At 34.3% G+C, this 20,349-nt stretch overlaps 1 protein-coding gene across 1 annotated transcript in view; it reads left to right on the forward strand.

Annotated features, from left to right (window-relative positions):
• The window catches only part of Cc2d2b (coiled-coil and C2 domain containing 2B), a 97,306-nt gene that overhangs the window by 11,514 nt on the left and 65,443 nt on the right, over positions 1 to 20,349 (forward strand). Inside the window, 8 exon segments of the mRNA XM_046450348.2 lie at positions 1,804 to 2,002; positions 2,172 to 2,308; positions 2,407 to 2,535; positions 5,324 to 5,533; positions 8,274 to 8,371; positions 15,954 to 16,094; positions 18,090 to 18,198; positions 18,411 to 18,529. Coding sequence (XP_046306304.1) covers positions 1,804 to 2,002; positions 2,172 to 2,308; positions 2,407 to 2,535; positions 5,324 to 5,533; positions 8,274 to 8,371; positions 15,954 to 16,094; positions 18,090 to 18,198; positions 18,411 to 18,529 — 1,142 coding nt within the window.

Raw genomic sequence — 20,349 nt, forward strand, 5'->3', positions numbered from 1 at the left:
GTTGTTCTCCATGATCTTTGTTAGCCCTGATAGTTTCCCCAGTCTCCATCCCTCAGAGGCCACTCCTAGACCCTTCCCAGTCCCTCTCGCACTCCTCAGTCTACTGCTGCTCTGTGCTTGCCCTTTCCTGCAGTATTAGTCTCACCAGTCTTTCCCTGTCCTCTCCTGACTTGTCAGTCTCACTAGCCCCCCTATTTGCTCCTGTTGCTAGAACTTTCTCCAGTTCCTCTGAACCTTCAAATCTCTCCACAGTTCTCTTGAGGCCCCCACCACCCAGAACGTCCTATTCCCAGTCATCCCACCTAACATCTTCTGACACCTCTCAGCCATTTCTGCATCCCCAAGGTCCTCCTTTCAATTCCTCTTGGACTCCCATTTGTCTTCTTACTTACTTCCCAATCTCTTCCAATTTTTTCTTTGCATTCTCCTCTAGTCTTTTCATTCCTTTTTCATTAACTGTTTTTTCCTTAATGAAAACCTTGTCTTTTAAAATTTTGAACAAATAAAAACGTTCACAAATAAAAATGTTAACTATAAAAACTTAATGCAGAAAACCATGAGAAATAAAATGAAAATCATCTGAAACCCCACTGTCCCAAAATAAGCACTAATTGTCATTCTTTCTTATCTTTCTTGTACTTATGCCCATACATGCAAAAACACAGAGGTTACATAAATAACCATAGTAGTAAAGGGCAGTTCCAGTTTTTCAATAGCTCAGCCAAAACTTGGTGTCATCCTTGGATCCTCTTTTACTCACATGCCTCAAATCCAGTTCATCACAAATCCTGTTGGCGCTACCTTCAAAATATTCCATTATCTGACTCACTTTTTTCTACCTTTATAGGTATCACCCTAGTTTAAGTCACCATAAATTATCTTCTGGACCATTGTCATAGTCTCCCTCTGAATTCACTGATGCTCTTATAACCAGTTTTCCATACCATACAATAGTCAGAGTGATCCTGTTAAAAATCTGAGAAAGGCCATTCTGAAATAAAAGCTGAAGTTCTTACAGGAGCCTTCAAGGTTTACATGCTGTGTCCCCCTTAGTGCCTCTTGACTTCATTTCAATTCTCCTGTTTTCCCTTTTCCCCCTTTCACCTAACCTCCCACCACATGAATGTCCTTCTGTTCCTCACAACATGCTCTTGCCTTATTGTCTTTGTACCTGTATTTCTGCCTAGAAGATTCTTCGTTATCCTCATGCTTTATCCCATATTGTCTTTGGGACTCTGTTCAAATGATACATTATTAAAGATACTGTGTCTATATGTTATAATCTGTATGCACATATATAGATAACATAACACATATGTTATAGTTTGTCATATACATATCATAGGCTTCCATGTTAAATCTTCTTTCTTTTTCTTAAATATCTTCAAGGAAATATGTCTATTCCACATAATTTTGGGTAATATTGCTCTTTGAATGATTAAAAAGAAAGGTGGGGGGGTGTGTTAAGACCATATGGTCTGATAACTTTAGATTATCATACTTGATATATAATGGTCCAGTATCTCTGGGCATTTTCCATAGGACAGGAGAGGATTAAGTTAGTTCTATTTCAGCAGTCTTTCATTGGGCAATTGCAAAAATGGATTATTGAAAAATCATGTTGTGTAATACTAAGCCTTAAATTAATTTCTCAAGGAAGTTTCATTATAAGAGTTTCAGCTAGCACTTGTCTGGGTGAGGTGAATCAGAAAGAACTATCACAGTAAAGTTCTAGTACACTTATCTTTATATTGACCATTGGGGACAAGGATATAGACTTATTTTTCTTTTTGATATCAACAGAAGTCAGTAAATGATAGTTATTTCAAACACTTTTCCCTTGGTGATAATTCACAAAATGTTGCTGAGAGCCAAGATGAAGATTTTATGGAAGAAATCCTTTTTGCAGATTTAATTGAAATAAAAGCTGCAGAATATGAAGATGATCAAGAACAAATCAAAAAACAGCAGGCAAATATTTTTGTGCCAAGTAGTTCCCCAGGTAATGTTCTTTTCCAGTAAAATATTTAAGTCATTAATGAGTCATATTTAGGATAATCACTTCTTTGTATGCTGGATTAATAAGAAGTATTGATCTAAAATCATGTAAGTTTTCTGTATTTGTTCCTCTATTTGGGACTTTAAATTAACACCTAAGTTTTGTTATTAAGTGGCCAACCAGTGTAAACTGCCAAAAGGTATGATACCACGCATTTTAGAAGATGAAGGATTCTATGTTCAGAGAAAGCCAAAAATATATAAAAAGACCTGCAACAAAATGGAAAACCGTCTACTTAAATTAGAAAAGGCAAGTGTATCAGCTAAGAAGCTAAACCACTCATAGATAGTATGGCATTTGTTTTTAGTGAATGTTTAATTAATATATTTTAAAAATATTTTTGATAGGGAAAGTGTTGGTTTGAAGAAAGTGGAGAAATATTGTCATTACCTTCACCTATTAAACAGTCATGGAATTTCAGACTAAATATAAGCAAGGAATCTTTAAATCCAGCACTAAAGACCATATATAGGAAGGTAATCAGAAACAGTTTATTTGTAATCATGGTTGAAATTCTCATAATATCAATTATAAGTTGTGGTTTTATTTTTCCCTCTAAAGATATTAAGTCTGGTTAAATTGAATTAAAATATTAATTGAATTAAAATATTAATTGGCCCTTAAGATTATGTTCTTGGTGAATATTTAATGATATGGGGAAGTGCTCAAAATAAAATGTGAAATAAAACAAGCAGAATACAAAATTACGTATGATCCTAATTTGATAAAAGTAATGAGTAGTATTCAAAGTAACTACTAATATAACTTCTACCACTGTGATTACTCTTGCCTGTTAGTTTTGCTTATTTCACATAAATGGAATCATAAACTAAATACTCTATGTTGTGCGCAACAATAATTTGCTCATTTTTTTCCTAGGTAGAATGGTACGAAAAATACATTTATTTATTTACCTCTTCTGCTATTGATACAAGATGCATCCAGTATTATCTATTACTAATAACACTGCTGTGTAATTTCTGCACATGCATTCTGACTAATATATGTGTATATATTTTCTGTTGGGTAAATATCTCAGAATACAAATGCTGATTATAAGTTTGTATGTGTTCTGTTTACTATATAAGGCCAAACAGTTTTCCAGTTGACTCTAGGAAATGATTCACAAACTAGAAGCTTGTGAGAGTTCTGTTTTATATTCTTGCCAATAGTTGGTATTGTCTATCTTTTAAATCATGCCCATTATGGTGTATGTAAGTGGTATTTCCTTAATGTCTGGTCATTTTGTGCTTTTATCTGGGCTTTAATCCATTGTTGCCCTGATCTTTGTGCTTTTGGTGTAACACAGTTATCTGTTTCAAGAAGCCTTTTTAAGCCTCTCAGTTAATCACTGCTTATAGCCAGTGTGTCTGGGAGCTTACTGCCACCCAGGAGAATTCATTCCAGTGTTGCACAGTTCTCATTGTTTGTTATTTTCTGTTATTGAACTAAAATCTGCCTCTTGATCACTTCTACTTATCTGACCTTGTTTGGCCAACAGAGAACTCATAAAGTACTTCACCTGTATGATACCTCTTCAGATATGTAAAGCCTACAGTCACTTCTACCTTTAGCTTTTGCTCTCCAGTCTAAACTCACTTCCTTTGGTTGTTGTTAGAAATTCCACCATCTGTTACTGTCCTCTAGCTCCTGAGTACCACAATCAGTAAGTACTCAACAAGACAAAATCAAAGGCAAAGGTTTATGTCACTCTAATAGAAACCTAAAGCAAGTAGCAACATAGTTATTATCCATCTAGCTCCTAATCTGCTTAACCAGATGGGCATCTCTCATTTGTAATTTAGTTGTTTAGAACTGAAGCTGTTTTTTTCCTGGTGATGATCAGTTTACTAGTTTGTAACCAATTGACTAAATCCCTTAGGTGGAATCTGAGTTGGCCCTTACATAGAGAATAAGAACTTAACAAATATTAATTTTTTAAAAACAAGCTTTATGGCCATTCTCCCTGAAATCCAGTAAGGAAGGTTCCCAACTCAGGAAAGAGTAGGGAGGCAGAGATTTAGCCACCCTTCTGGTGGCCTACAGTCCTTGAGGATCCTTGATCCTGCCACTACAGATTTGGAGTGAGACAGCACTTTTTTCAGCATAACAGCAGCTGTACTACAGTAGTATAGACTATAATACAGTACCACAGACCATGTAATTTTTAAAGAGAATAGGTTTGTTTTGTCTCATTGTCCTGGTCCAGAATTGAGGGACTACATCTGGGGATGATCTTGTTCACAGTGTTCTCAAACGACCCAGATCATCACATGTTGATAGGTAGGGAACATTTCAAGAGATCTGTCTTTTATTTAGCCAAACTGTCTTTTATATTAGTTCTACTCTCAAGATAACCCATTTATCACATGAATGGGTTTATCCACTCATGAGGGCAAAATCCTAATCACCTCTTTAATGGCCCTACCTGATCTCACCTCTTAATATCTCATAGTGGCAGTTAAATTTCAAGATGAGTTTCAGAAGGGACAAGCAACATTCAAACTATAGAAGCGTGTCATTTTATACCATACTAACCCAGGGAGAGGAGCTCAGTGCTCTCCTCAGGTGGATACAGTCATGGCTTTTACTGGGGGTGGCTATGCATTAATGGATTAGGCTCCCTGTTAAGTAATTCACCCACTCAAATTATATCGCAAAAACCAATCACATGCATATTCAGATACACATGCTTAAATTCAAAATAGTGGGTGAAACATGCATGAATCATTTTGCATATAACTTAAGTTCTATAGACTTCAACTAATTTGGAACAATCTAGTACCCCTAGATGGAGACAGTCTCATATACAAAGAGTATTTGTTAATGTAGAATTTGCTTAAATGATCCAGATAACTTAGTGGAATTTTCCAGATGACTATCAGTATAATGATTTAGAAACAATGCTTTAATAAGTCATCATTTAGCTCTGATACCCAGATGAGCAATACACCAAACTCGACCCAAAAGTTAATATCTGTCATAATGTCCCTACATGAAATTTGTTTTCATCTTATAATTTGAAAGTACAACTTCCACTGGTAAACAATAGTGAGGTAGATGGCAATAGACCATAGCAATATAATTAAAGTACTGTAATCCAAATATATTTTAAAAATTTAAGCCATAATCAATTTCAAAGAAGACTGAATTATTGTTTTTAGCTTTTCCATATCTTTTGATTTTTCTACAATTGTCATGTTACTTGTAATTTAAAAAGGAATAGCATAAAATTAACATTGTATACACATTTTTCTTTAAAAGGCAATTAAATATGACCTAGGAAGCTCTTTGAGGAGCAAAATGGAAGGTCACAGAGAAATGTACCAAATAGATCTCAACATTGTGGGTTTGCAATTCAGCCATCACCCTCTCTTCAATAAAGAACAAGTATTATGTGCTAGGCTGCTCCAATTTTATGAATGTTTTCAGGAGAGACAGCAACAGAATTTATCTCAGCTGCTGTATGAGAAGGTGAGAATGGCTTTTGTTTTAGTTATAGAGCTGAACATTTAATAATCAGAAAGAAAAAGATCTTAGTACAGATCAAGTTATTGTAGAATATTTTCCCTTAGCACTGTAAATATTGAACCAGTTAGAACAATGGTTTGATTTCCATTTTCTGAAAAGAAATTAGTACTAGACTGTCTGAAGAGATAGCTTCAGACATTCTGCAGGATATTTTACGCATATAAATAATTTACTTACTAATCAGTGGTATTGTTGGTTCTATGACTCAATAAGAATATTTTAAATGAGTAGGACTTAAAAGAGTCATGTATCTCTTTTTTAATATATTTTTAAATTTTTTTAGTTGTAGTTGGACACAATACCTTTATTTTATTTATTTATTTTTATGTGGTGCTGAGGATCGAACCCAGGACCTCACCTGTGCTAGGCAAGCACTCTACCTCTGAGCCACAACCCCAACCCTCGTGTATCTCTTTTATAATAAATTTTTTAGTAAAAATATCAGAGATCATGAATCTCAAGTCAAATTTAAGAGTTTTGACTTAATTCAAATATGATGGATGACTAATCCAAACAGTCATTTAATGACATTATGAAGGATATATAAATTTTGAAGAGGAATGAAAGGGGCTACCTACCAATTATTTTTACAAACTTGTACCTCTTGTTTAAATTCTCTGCTGAGTTTCTTTCAGGAAAGGCAGTTTGATAAATCTCTTTCAACTAATGAGTACCTATGAAATTAAATACCTACCTAATGAGGTATTTATTTAATTAACTAGCCAATTCTGTTAGAGTCACCAAGACATCTCAGTAAGCTTGACATGAAATTACACCTTAATAAATGTTTGCTTTTTAAAAAATATTTGTTTAGTTGTAGATGGACACAATACCTTTATTTTATTTGTTTATTTGTATGTGGTGCCAGGTGTCGAACCCAGTGCCTCACGCCTGCTAGGCAAGCGCTCTACCACTAAACTGCAACCCCAGCCCCATAAATGTTTGCTTTTTAAGATGTAAATACAAAAATCATAGGACTTATTTGAATTTTCATGTTAGGCATTGTGTAGGAAAATTTAATAGGTGAACAACGCCAACACTGGAATAAGACAGACATTGAATATTCTAACTTTTCACTTTCTACAGCCATTGTTTTCATGAATGGAGGAACCAACTCTGAAGTTTAGATTCAGGTCACTAAAAAAGTGTCATGGTTTATAGATTTCAACTTTATACAATTTTCTCCAACAATGTTATCTCATCTTTAAAGTCTAATTTAGCAATAATGATTTTATTTCATAGCATACTATCTATTTATACATAGAGAAATTTCAGGTTTATTTTTTCATATAGTATGCATGGCTTTGCATAAAATAATAACCTCTTAGGATCATTGTTTGTAATATATAATGATATTATTGTTATTGATTCTTAGGTATAGGAATTCTCTAAGAAAAACGATCATTCAAGGGCAATTGATAGTGACTGTTGTCTGATGTACAAATTATAAAAATAATTTTCTGTATATTTTTGTGATATGTGTGCACGTGTGTGTGTGTGTGTGTGTGTAATTTCTAGGCTTTATATCTAGAATTTATAGCTGTGTCTTGGGCAAAACTGAATTCCAACTCAATACATAATCCCCCAAAAGTTAGCCTAATAGTTAAACAGCATCATTTCTCTACTGACTTTAAATTCTGCCTTTCTCATAAAGCAGCTGGACATAGTGATGTAATCTTGTTTAAGGATTATTTATTCCACTGACATATTGGTCTAGTCCTATCCTGTTTTCATTATAATATTTAATAATTAAACTCTGATATGTCATGGGACAAGTGCCTTCTCTTGTCATTTCTAGAGTGTTTTTGAATACTTTTATAGATTTGATCTTTCATGCCAACTTTGGAATTAATTTGCCACCTTCTTTTTTAAGATTCCTGTTACTGTTTTAACTGTGATTGCATTATATCATTATATTAATTTTATCTTTATTGGTTCTTACATATGATGGTAGTTGTTATATTAATTTTGAAAGAAATCTTGTCTTTATAAAAATTGGATTTCTTCATCCAGGAATACAGTGTCTTCCTATTTATTTAGGTCCTTTCATTTGTCTTCCAGTGAAAGTGTGAGCAGTTTACTTTAGTCTTAAAGTTCCCGAAAGTTACCCTTAACTGACACATTTCTCCTGCAAGGATTTTAGGGTATAGTTTTCTTCAGTTTTATTTCTCTATAAAAATATGTTTAAGATATGTGTTTTATACATTCTCAGTATATCTTTTTTCTTGATTTTATTTTTTCTTATTTTCCTATGTTATGCATTTATATTGTTATAGAAAGGCATAGATAGTTATCAATATAGGTTTTCAGGTGTGGATGTGATGATGGCAAAGTCTTTATGGATAGACAGATTTTTTTCTGTAACCATGAGATTTTAGGTGGAAGATAAGATGCATAATCTGTACTTGATCTGCCATCTAATGGCATTTCTTTATCAATTGATGAACTGATTGCCTAGTATATTCAAGGTATGATATTTATTTTTAGATATTGAGGCTCTTCTCAGTTCTGACCCAAGGTTTTTATGTGAAATATATTTTGGAAGACGAAATAATAATACACAAACTAGTTAAACATTTATGCTTCTGCTGCAAATCCCTATACATTTACGTATGTACAGATGAATTGGAATAATGGTTACAAGTGGATGAAATATAATAAAGAGCTTTTTTCTTTGTTGTAGCTGAAAGCACTGACAAATGCTATCAAAACAGAAAGTGAAAATTTTGAAGTAGATCAGCTTACCAAAAAATCTTTACAAAACTATTATTGGCAGATAAGGTAGGTTTTAAGCTATTCATATATTAATCAAATATTTAATTAACTTTGGGTTTGCACTTGAAATGGAAGATATAAAATAAGAAAAGTATAAGAGGTCTACTCTTTTTTCTGCATTTTTATTGGTGCATGATAGGTGTATGTATTGATAAGATTTGTTGTTATGTATTCATACATGCATATAATATAACAATATAATTTAACAAATATCAACTCCACCATTTCCCCACTCCCTCCCCATCTTCCACCATTGGTCCTTTTCCTCACCTGCTCTCCCTTTGATTTTTAGGAGATCCACCTTCACCTTTCTTTTCCTTTCTAGCTTCCACATGTGAGAGAAAACTTGACCCTTGACCTTCTGAGTTCGACTTATTTCCCTTAACATGATGGTCTCAAGTTCCATGCATTTCCCTGCAAATTACATAAATTCATTTTTCTTTATGCATGAATAAAATTCCATAATGTATATATGCTACATTTCCTTTTATCCATTATTTTGGATGGACATGTAGTCTAATTGCTTGATGGACATGTAGGCTAATTCCACAGTTTGGCTATTGGGAATTGTGCTGCTATAAACATTGATATAGCTGTGTCATGGGTATGCAGGTTACCATTCTAGTAAGATGACTTTAATTCTTCAGGATAAAAACCAAGCAGTGGTTTACCTGGGTCATAGGATGGCTCCATACCTAGTCCTTTAAGGACCTCCATACTGATTTCCATAGTAGTTGTACTAATTTACTACCAAGTACTACCAAGGGTGTAAAAGTGTTCCTTTTTTTCCACATCCTATCAAGCATTTATTATTATTTATATTCTTGATGACTGCCATTCTGACTGGCATGAGATAAAATGTCAGTAAAGTTTTGATTTGCATTTCCCTAATTGCTAATAATGTTGAACATTTTTTTCAAGTATTTGTTGAAGAGCACTATTCTTTAAGAAATTATAGAAATGGCTACAATATTTCCTTAAGACTCTTTTATGTAAAAATATTTCAGAGTACTATGAGAAAGTAGTTGTAGTTTTAATATGCATTAATTTTGTTGTTGTGCTGGGGATTGAACCTAGGGCCTTTCACATGCTAGGCAAGCACTATATCCTAGCTACACCCTCAACCCTAATATCCATAGATTTAAAAAAAAAAAAAAATTGTTGAAGAAAAACTACTATGATGGCACCAATGCTTTTAGATTATTTCAGTCTCAGGTGTTGTATACATTTACATATGTGCAAGATATATTATTTAGTCTAAAGATAATACATCATGACCATTTGGATTTAAGAGCCCCTATTTAAAAACCTATATTTTACAAATTAGAAACATTGGACTAGTTGGGAAGAGAAGTTATAAAAACATGAAATAACTGGAAAAATAACACTAAAATAAAATAGTCATGTCAAGGAATCCCCAAAAGCAGGAAAGCTCATTGCAAGGTACTTACTGCATAGAAAGTTCAACTATGTAGTGCTTTTGGTAGCATGACATTCCTCATAGAAACAGAAAAAGTAATCATGAAATTCATCTGGAAAAATAAGAGACCCAGAATAGCTAAAGCAATCCTTAGCAGGAAGAGTGAAACAGATAGCATCACTATACCAGACCTTAAATTATACTTTACAGCAAAAGTAACAAAAACAGCATGGTATTGGCACCAAAACAGACTGGTAGACCAATGGTACAGAATAGAGGACACAGAGACTAACCCACATAATTACAGTTATCTTATATTAGACAAAGGTGCCAAAAATATGCACTGGAGAAAAGATAGCCTCTTCAACAAATAGTGCTGGGAAAACTGGAAATCCATATGCAACAAAGTGAAATTAAACCCCTATCTCTCATCATGCGCAAAACTCAACTCAAAGTAGATCAAGGACCTAGGAATTAAACCAGAGACTCTACATCAAATAGAAGAAAAAGTAGGCCCTAATATTCATCATGTGGGATTAGGCCCCAACTTCCTTAATAAGACTCCTTTAGTGCAAGAATTAAAACCAAGAATCAATAAATGGGATGGACTCGAACTAAAAAGTTTCTTCTCAGCAAAAGAAACAATCTGTGAGTGAATAGAGATCCTATATCTTGGGAACAAATATTTACCCCTCACACATCAGATAGAGCGCTAATCTATATAAAGAACTCAAAAAGCTAAACACCAAAAGAGAAAAAAAAACAAAACAAATAACCCAATCAATAAATGGTCCAAAGACCTGAAGAGACACTTCTTAGAAGATGATGTACAATCAATCAACAAATACATGGAAAAAATATTCATCATCACTAGCAATTAGAGAAATGCAAATCAAAACCACTCTAAGATTTCATCTCACTCCCATCAGAATGGCAGCTATTATGCATACAAACAATAATAAGTGTTGGCAAGGATGCGGGGGGGGAAAAAGATACACTCATGCACTGCTGGTGGGACTGCAAATTGGTGTAGCCAATCTGGAAAGCAGTATGGAGATTCCTTGGAAAACTTGGAATGGAACCACCATTGGACCCAGCTGTCCCTCTCCTCGGTCTATACCCAAAGGACTTAAAAACAGCATACTACGGGGACACAGCCACATCAATGTTTATAGCAGCACAATTCACAATAGCTAAAGTGTGGAGCCAACCTAAATGCCCTTCAGTGGATGAATGGATTAAAAAAATGTGGTATGTATACACAATGGAATTTTACTCAGCAATAAAAAAGAGAATAAAATCATGGCATTTTCAGGTAAATGGATGCAGCTGAAGATAATACTAAGTGAAGTTAGCCAATCCCAAAAAAACAAATGCTGGATGTTTTCCCTGATATAAGGTGATTGACTCATAGTGGGGTAGGGAGAGGGAGCATGGGAGAAATAGACGAACTCTAGATAGGGCAGAGGGGTGGGAGGGGAAGGGAGTGGGCAGGAGGTTAGAAATGATGGTGGAATGTGATGGACATCATTATCCAAAGTACATGTATGAAGACATGAATTGTTGTGAATATACTTTATACAGAGGTATGAAAAATTACATAAAGATCTCTATATGTGTAATAATAATTGTGATGCATTCTGCTGTCATGTATTTAAAAAATAAAAGCAATTAAAAATAAATAAATAAATAGATAGATAGATAAAACAACTGTCTTAAAGGTGCCCAAAGAAGTAAAGGGAGATGAGAAAAAATCCAAGAAAACATTTATGGACAAAATGGAAATATCATTAAAGATATAGAAAATTGAAAAATGAAAGAAATTTCAGAGCTAAAAAGTAGAATAACAGAAATTTTAAAAATCACAAGAGGGATTTAAAGGCATATTTGAACAAAGAGAAGAGTCAGTGATCTTAAATATAGGACAATGGAAATTGTAGTCTAAGGAATGAAAAGAAAAAAATATTGAAGAAAAATAAACAGAGCTAAGGGACTTCAGGGATGCCACCAAATTGACCAATATACTCATTGTAGGAGATCCAGAAGGAGAAGATAGAAAGGTGGAGAGAAATTATTCAAAGAAACAAAGTGAATGAAAACATCCCAAATTTGATGAAGGGTATGAATGTAAATATTCAAAAAGTTCAGCCAAATCCAAGTGAGATGAACTCAAGGAGACCCACAGCAAGGCACATTATAATCAAATGTTCAAAAGACAGAGCCTAAGAGAGAATTTTAAAAGCAGCAAGAGAGAAGCAACTCGTTACATGCAAGAGATTCTCAATAAGATTATCAGCAGATTTCTCATCAGAAATTTTGGAGACCAAAAAGCAGGGGTTGATATATTCAAAGTTCTGAAAGAAAACAAAAATCTGTTAACCAAGATCCTATATCCAGCAAAAATGTCCTTCAAAAGTGAGGGAGAAATTAAGATGTTCCCAGATAAACAAAAGCTGAGGGAATTTGTTACCACTAGAACTCCCCCTCGAGTGATGTTTAAGGGAGTCCTACAGGATGAAATGAAAGAATTCTAGATAGTAACTCAAAAGTACATAAATAAAGTTCTCAATAAAGATAAATAGCATGGTCAATGATAAAAACTAGTATTTAACAAGTATTTGTTTTTTACATGGTTTAAAAGACTAATGCATTTAAAAGAATTATGTTTATGTTTTGGGGTACAGAATATAAAGAGAATTTTGTGATATCAACAATTGAAAGGGATGGTGACAGTCACTAAAAGAGCATGGTTTATGCTATTAAAGTTTAAGCTGGATAAATTCAAGTATTTATACAGAGTATTACTTGCCATTAGTGTTATTTATTATGAGTATTATAATTTTAGCAGTCCCCATGGAAACTACAAAGAAAGAATCTATGAGTGTACACAAAAGGAAATGAGAAGGGAATTTTAAAACTTCCCTTTAAAAAAATCAACTAAACGCAAAAGAAACTATAATGCAGAAAATAAGAGAAAAAAACAAGCTTTAAGAGATATGGAAAACAAATAATAGAATGATAGAAGTGTCTCCTTATCAATAGTTAAGATAACTTGCCAATTAAGGATTGGCCAGGGGCTGGGGATGTGGCTCAAGCGGTAGCAGTAGCGTGCTCGCCTGGCATGCGTGAGGCCCAGGTTCGATCTTCAGCACCACATACAAACAAAGATGTTGTATCCGCTGACAACTAAAAAATAAATATTAAAATTTTCTCTCTCTCTCTCTCTCTCTCTCTCTCTCTCTCTCTCTCTCTCTCTAAAAAAAAAAAAAAAAAAAAGGATTGGCCAGGATTGACAGGAAAGATAAAAATATGTGATCCAGTAAATATAGTCTATATGAGACACTTTAGATCCAAAGATGCAAATAGCTTGAAAGTAAAAGTACAGAAAATGAAATTTTATACAAATAGTAACTAAAGAGAACAGGGATGGCTCTGTTAACATTAGACAAAATCTACCTTAAAAATCCCATAGAAGAAAAAAAATAGCAAAAAAAATTTTTGAAGAATCAAACAAAAATTCAATGGAGGACTATCATTTCTAGTAATGCCAGTCAACCATCCTTCCAAAAACAACTAAAATGAGTAGATGAAATATATATATTTTCTCTTAAATGCACAAAAGACACAAGAAAAAAATTGAGAATAAGGAGGATACCAGACATCAAAGGAGCTCAAATAGCTGAGCCATCTCTGTCTTGGGGTATGAGCCCCAAAAGAGAAGTAGCTGGGAGAGAGAGTTCCCTTTTGTCAAACTGGGATAAGAATGGGGTAAGTGGCAGATGAAATGCAAGTTGTTCTGAGGACAGGGAACAGAGTTCTATAGGAACCAGAAGTAAACAAATCCCATCCTCAGCCTCCACACACTATATTGATAGAGGTAAGCTAAAATTTAGAAAGGTTTATCAAAGAGACATTATAAGCTGACATTTGAAAGAGAAAATAAAAAATTTAGAGGGATGAAGCCAGACTCCACAATGCACTCCTGTAACCTCAGCAATACAGGAGTCTGAGGCCAGCCTGGTCAACTGACTGGGCAACTAGACTGTCTCAAAATGAAAATGGCAGAGGATGTTGTTCAGTGGTAGAGCACCCCTGAGTTAAATCTCCAGTACTACAAATAATAATAATAATAATAATAATTATTATTATTATTATTATTATTATTAGAGGGATGAAAAATACAATAACCAAAGTTAAGAATTCAGTAAGTTGTCTTAATGGATTAAGCCTAAATTCATAAATTTATGGATAGGTCAAAATAAACTAGCCAAAATGAAGCACAGAGAAACAAAAAGATGAAAGATAAAAATGAGACTATAAAAACACAAGATACAGCAAGAAAATCTAACATGTATTTGAGTCCTAGAAAGAGAAGAGAAAGAAAATGAGGCAAAATAATAACCAAAGAGGTGATGTTAGATTTCCTACAGTTAATGGAAAACGTCCATCTATTATTTCAAGAAGCCCAACAAACCCAAGTAGACGCCTAAACACATTATGTGGACTAAGACAAAGAATATATTAAAAGCAGTCAGAGACACGGGTATGTCTTTATACTTACCGGAATAACCATTATCAAAAAAAACCAAACATTGGTGAAAAATGTGGAGAAATCTGAGCTCTTTTGCATTGCTGGTTGGAATATAAAAAGGATACAGCCTCTATGGAAAAAATTTATTGTGGTTCCTCAAAAAATAAAAATGTAGATTAGTGGTTGAATGCATGCTTAGCATGCACAAAGCCCTGGGTTTAATCCCCAGTACCCCAGACAAACAAATAGAATTGCCATGATGTAGCAATTCTATTTCTGGGTATGTATATACAAAGAAGTGAAACCAGGGTCTTTTTTTTTTTTTTAAGAGAGAGTGAGAGACAGAGAGAGAGAGAGAATTTTTTAACATTTATTTTTTAGTTTTTTGGCGGGCACAACATCTTTGTTTGTATGTGGTGCTGAGGATCGAACCCGGGTCGCACGCATGCCAGGCGAGCATGCTACCGCTTGAGCCACATCCCCAGCCCAAAACCAGGCTCTTGAATAGGTATTTGTACATGCATGTTCGTAACATATTCACAAATATATCCAAAAGGTGGAAGCCACCCAAGTGTCCAGCAGTGAATGATATTTATAATATCATGTCTAATATAAACAAAATGCCATATATACACACAATCTAATGTCAGCCTTGAAAAGAAAGTAAATTCTGGTGTACGCTGCAGCATGGACAAAATATAAGAATATCATGCTCCTATGGTTTGAGTATTTGTTCCTTCTAAAACTTAGGTTAAAATTTAACTGCAAATGTAACAGTAGCGAGACAGGTATAGCCTTTAAAAAGTGATTAGGCCATGAAGGTTCCACCCTTATAGGTGGGATTAGTGCCTGAATAAAAGGACTTTGGGGAGTGCTTTCTGTATCTGGCTATCTCTCTTCCCTTCTGCCCTCTGCCATATGATGAGGCACTTGAAAAGCTACACTGAGGAAGTGATATAAACTGACTTTTGAAAGGTGTCCTCAAGCACTTTAACTAAATAAGAATTCTTCCCCAGCACTTCCTTAGTGATTCAAACTATCGTTCGGGGACACCACCATCTTTTCCATCAAGATCTCTTGAGATTTTGGCATCCTAAATTGGAACTAGTCCACACCCTAGTGGCTTTGAAGATACCAGTTTGAACTTATTAGATGGCAAAATAAAAGCTGTGAAAGCATCAATCTGCCAATACAAGTGAAAGCATTGAAAGCATTGCCTTTCTTTTTCATAAATAGTGAAGTTAATTAAAATGCTACAGAGCCTGCAAGAACAGTTGTCACAATGTATGGGTTTCCCACCATTTCTTTCTTTCACTGTTCTTTTCTTCTTATTTCTGTGGTACTTCAAGATCTTGTGGAATTCACGGTAGGATATTTCCTTTTTCAGGAGAATTTTATTTTGTCAGGGCACTTTTGAATAGTGAAAAACCTTCAAGGAATTATTTTTTAATGATTAAATTTCAGTGGGTAGAATTTTTAAAATAAGATGATGGGGGTGTCAGATGTAAACAAAATGGGGGAAAAAAATAAGGTGAAGGGACCGACAGGAGTAGTTCTAACACATTCTTCCAGACCATTTTTAAGGACTTACAGTTCTAATGCACCAACTTATATTTGATCTGCCATTATTGTCGCAGTAACACAAAACAACTATATGACTTAGAAAAAGAAAAGAACCTCTCCCTGCTACACAGTATGTTACAGACCTGGAAACAGATAAAATCCCTGAGACTACGTCAAGGATTTACAAGCACTCTAATAAAGTTGCAGTTTCAGAGGTAAGTGTTTGCTCTGTTGACTCCTATAGTTCCTCTGAGAAACAGCCCAGGAATAAGTGGGACTTCTTGAAACTAGACAACTGTTCCACATAGTGTACAAAGGACTTGTATCGTGAAGTCAGACAATTTTTACAATTTAGTAAGAAGACAATTCAACTTAATAATGGGCAAAGGCTTTGAATAGATACTTCACTAAAGAAGATATATGGATGGCAAATAAACACATGAAAAGATTCATAATATCATGTCATATCAATAAAGAAATTTACATTCAAACTGCAGTGAAATGCCACTACATACCCATTCAAGTAACTAAAATCCAAAACAGTGAAAAGAAACAGAGGTTAGCAAATGGCTCTTTTTAATAAAGTTTAAAATAGACTCAACAATCATACTCCTAGGTGAAACATTTTAGGTAAGTCGCTAAAGTTATAAAAACATATATACTAGAAGAAATGTCATTATGGTTCAAAACTAAATTTATTAATCACTTAAGTTACTTATGAACTCATAGTGAAATAGCCAGTTCCTTCCCCACAAGTTCAGTGTAATTTTAGGCAATTAGGAAAGATGTTTATTTTACTGATATTTTTTTTCTGCTGCAGTAGATTTTAGCAAAAGTGCATCTGACAGTTTCTTAACCTAAGCCTACCGTGGAACTTTATCTTAGATTCCTAAATTAATGTAAACTTGATAACTTGACTTGTCATACCTATATATCATGATCCCCTGTGTAAGAAAGAAGAGCTACAGATAACATAAATGGACCCATATTGCCTGCCCACCACCACTTTCTGTTCTCACTATTCTGAACTCCAATCCCACCTGAGACCCTTTTTTTCTTCCTCATATTTAACATTCAGCTTTCTCAGTAGACCTGGGCTTACATTCACTTCTCCAGAATACTTTTAATAGCCTATTGAGATATAATTCACACACCATTCAGCTCACCCACTTAAAGTATGCAGTTCAATGGTTTCTAATATTCACAGAGTTCCAAAACGGTCACCACAATGTAATCTTAGAACATTTTAATCTTTCCCAAAAGACACCATCTTCCCCTTAACCTTCACTCCTCGGGTGTGGGCATGTTTTCAATTCTCTTGGGCATACCTAGGAGAGGAATTGCTGTGGCAAATGATAACTCTGTAGTTAACCTAGTGAAGAACTGCTAGACTGTTTTCCAAAATAGCTGAACCATATGACATTCACAACAGAGCACAGAATATCTTCCCAAATTATTTTCTTCTTAAAGTTTGAAACTGAAAAAAATGAAACCTTATACTGAGAGGTTAAAACAAACAAACAAACAAACAAAAACCCTTAAGCTATCAGGAAAACTCAACTCTTTGGTCGGTTATTTTCTGAAAGGATTCCAGACAAGTGGGGTTTTGTTGAACTAATAAAAGAGAAAAAAAAATAGTATACCCACTTCACAACATTGTGAGACTTGAAAGAGTTAATATGCACAAACTTCTTAGAACATTGCATATAGTGAATACTGGATAAGAATTAACTAATACGAACAGTAGCAGATAGTTAATGTCAGTAATTACTTAATGTTTATGCATAAGCACCAAGGAGTATAGCTATGTTCTATACTTAATATCTGGTCACCTGGTCATGGTCTCATAACTTAAACAGAGGGAAAAAAAGTGAGAGGAGACATGGTTGCCGGTTGCTCTTTAGTTACATCACCCCATTCCTCTGGTTATTTATTCTCACCAGAGGAAAGTTTTCTTGATATCCTTAGAAAAGGACTGTGAATGCTAATGGTAGATTTACTAAGTAAGGAGAAATCTGTGAAAATGGAACAACCTTAGGAAGATTTTTTCTGTTTATCATATTGTTAATTTCCTTAGGTTATAAGAGTATTTGTTGGAAGATATTGGTTTTGTGTGAGTGTGTTTGCATGTATGGGTTTTGGTAAGACCTCTAACAACTCAAACACCTCCATTATTTCTGCTTTAAATAATTCTATTTATTCTTAATTAGGACAGATATAAATAAATTTGATAAGCAGAAACAAACAGGAAATCAAGAAATGTCTCAGACTAAGAAGAAAACCAAAGGAAAAGCACTTAAGAGTAGAGGAAAACAGGAGGTATTTTTTATTGCAAAATAACATTCAACTCATCTTAAGCTAATCATAGTATGTCATTGTAGAATAGGAAATCTTGATACATGTAACAGATTCTAACAAAATGATAAATATAAGAAGTCAACTTTAATTTTAAGAATAATTGTCCTAAACAATGAATGTACCTGGTGTAAGTTATGTATTTTTTATTTTTATTTTCACTTTTTTGGTTCTAGAACCTCTTATGTTTATCATCAGAGCTTGAAGAAACAGAAAATGAAATAATAGAGCCATTTTCCTTGATACCACAACTTTCTTTCACAGCAGAATTAACACATTTATCCAAGTGTTCACTGTAAGCATTTTTAAAGATTTTTTTTCATTACATAGCCTATTAATTGAATTAGTTTTAGTAATTATTTCTTGAGTGAGTGCCATATACTAGACACTCTGCTAAGTTCATTTTTTTAAAATATGCTCATGTTTGACAATCCCCATAGTTCTGTGGAGTCTAATGTTATCCTCATCTTAGAGGTGGGAGAATGCAAGCTAAAGAAGGTTAAATTGCCCAGGGTCACACATCTAATATGTGACCTGAAGTGAGACAAAAGCCAGTTTGGCTTGTCATAAAGGCTATAATAGCTTCACTAGTAAGTGTAATTGTTTTGTTAGGATAGTAATTTTGATTCATATATAGATAGGTGGAATATAAAACTATTGCTTAAAAAAAAAAACAAGATTATACTGTCACCTGTGCTCATTAAAGGACCCCTTGCTCCCATAAAAACCGTTCCCTATCAAGAGGACCTCCAGACAATCTCCTTCTTCAACAGTACAAATTTCATTCTATCCCACTTGAGACTTCTTCATTGAACTATGCACCTAGTAAATTATGTAAAAAACTGGCATCATACATAACCCATTTCTCTCATCTACTAAGTCTGTGGATCCAATCTCCCTTAAAGAGGATATGGCAAGTCAGAACGCTGAACTAAGTCCAGTTCCTCAACATCTCTGTCCCATGGGAGACTTTGCTATTCTATCTTGAAGTATTTTGGAAACGCACCATTTAGCATGGAGTTCGAATACAGTGGATACTCAGTAACTGTTCATATTCATTGATAGTTACATTGAAAAGTGAACATTTAAGAGTAGCAGACACAGAGCCACTCTTTCTAACTAGAGATGTGCAACAGTGAAGCAACACTCATTTGCTCTACACCTTCCCAATAAATGCCTGAAATCATTTATTATGTCAGTCACATACAAAAGGATCATCTAAATGAAGGGAAAAAACAGGAGCTATAAAAATATAAGTTGAAGGAAAAGAGGAAAAAGAGTTGGAAGAAGATATTAGTGCTAGAAAAGCTGGATTAAAACAGTGGAAGTCAAGGCAAAAGGAAATATAATGTTTCATAATCTTTCTACAGCCATTGCTATCTTGTAGTGTTGCTATCCATTTAAATATCTAGCTGAATAAAACTTGAGTCTTCAGAGAAAAGTAATATGTTTATATCAAGGATAGAGATATGAAATTAATACAGAGATTGAGGAGGAATTAAGAATGGTTTAGGGCTGGGGCTGGGGCTCAGCGGTAGAGTGCTCGCCTAGCATGTGTGAGGCCCTGAGTTCAATCCTCAGCACCACATAAAAATAAATAAATAAAATAAAGGTATTGTGCCCAACTACAGCTAAAAAAAATAAAATATTTTTTAAAAAGAATGGTTTATAGATTAAGAAGAAAGGCGAGATTTCCTGAAGATAAATATAATCCCTTTTTAACAAATTTTCATAATCAATTTATGAGCTCATTGTTAAAACTACTTTTAGAAAGTAGTATAAAGGGAGCTAGGAAGAAATACCTTTTTTCCCCTAACCTTCTGAGAAGATTACAGAGAAAATGGGCAGATAATGGGCATGGAGGTTCTGGGTGCATAGGATCATCGGTAGGGGCAAGGGAGGGGGCAGTAGAAGGAAATTTTCAGTCTCAATCTAGGGCTTATCTTTCAACAAGTGTTCTCCCTTCTCAAAAGAGGATCAAGCCTTACATATCATTGTGTCAGTTTCCCTGCAGCTGAGAAGATGCTCCTAAAATGTTGGTTGGGTGGATGAATGGATGGAGGGAAGGTTCTAGGAGTTTCATATCACTCATGGATCATTTTGTTTCCAATAAGG

This window comes from Marmota monax, unplaced genomic scaffold (genome assembly GCF_021218885.2).
Source record: "Marmota monax isolate L192 unplaced genomic scaffold, Marmota_monax_Labrador192_F-V1.1 WCK01_AAM20220418_F8-fsc00004, whole genome shotgun sequence".
Lineage (NCBI taxonomy): Eukaryota > Metazoa > Chordata > Mammalia > Rodentia > Sciuridae > Marmota > Marmota monax.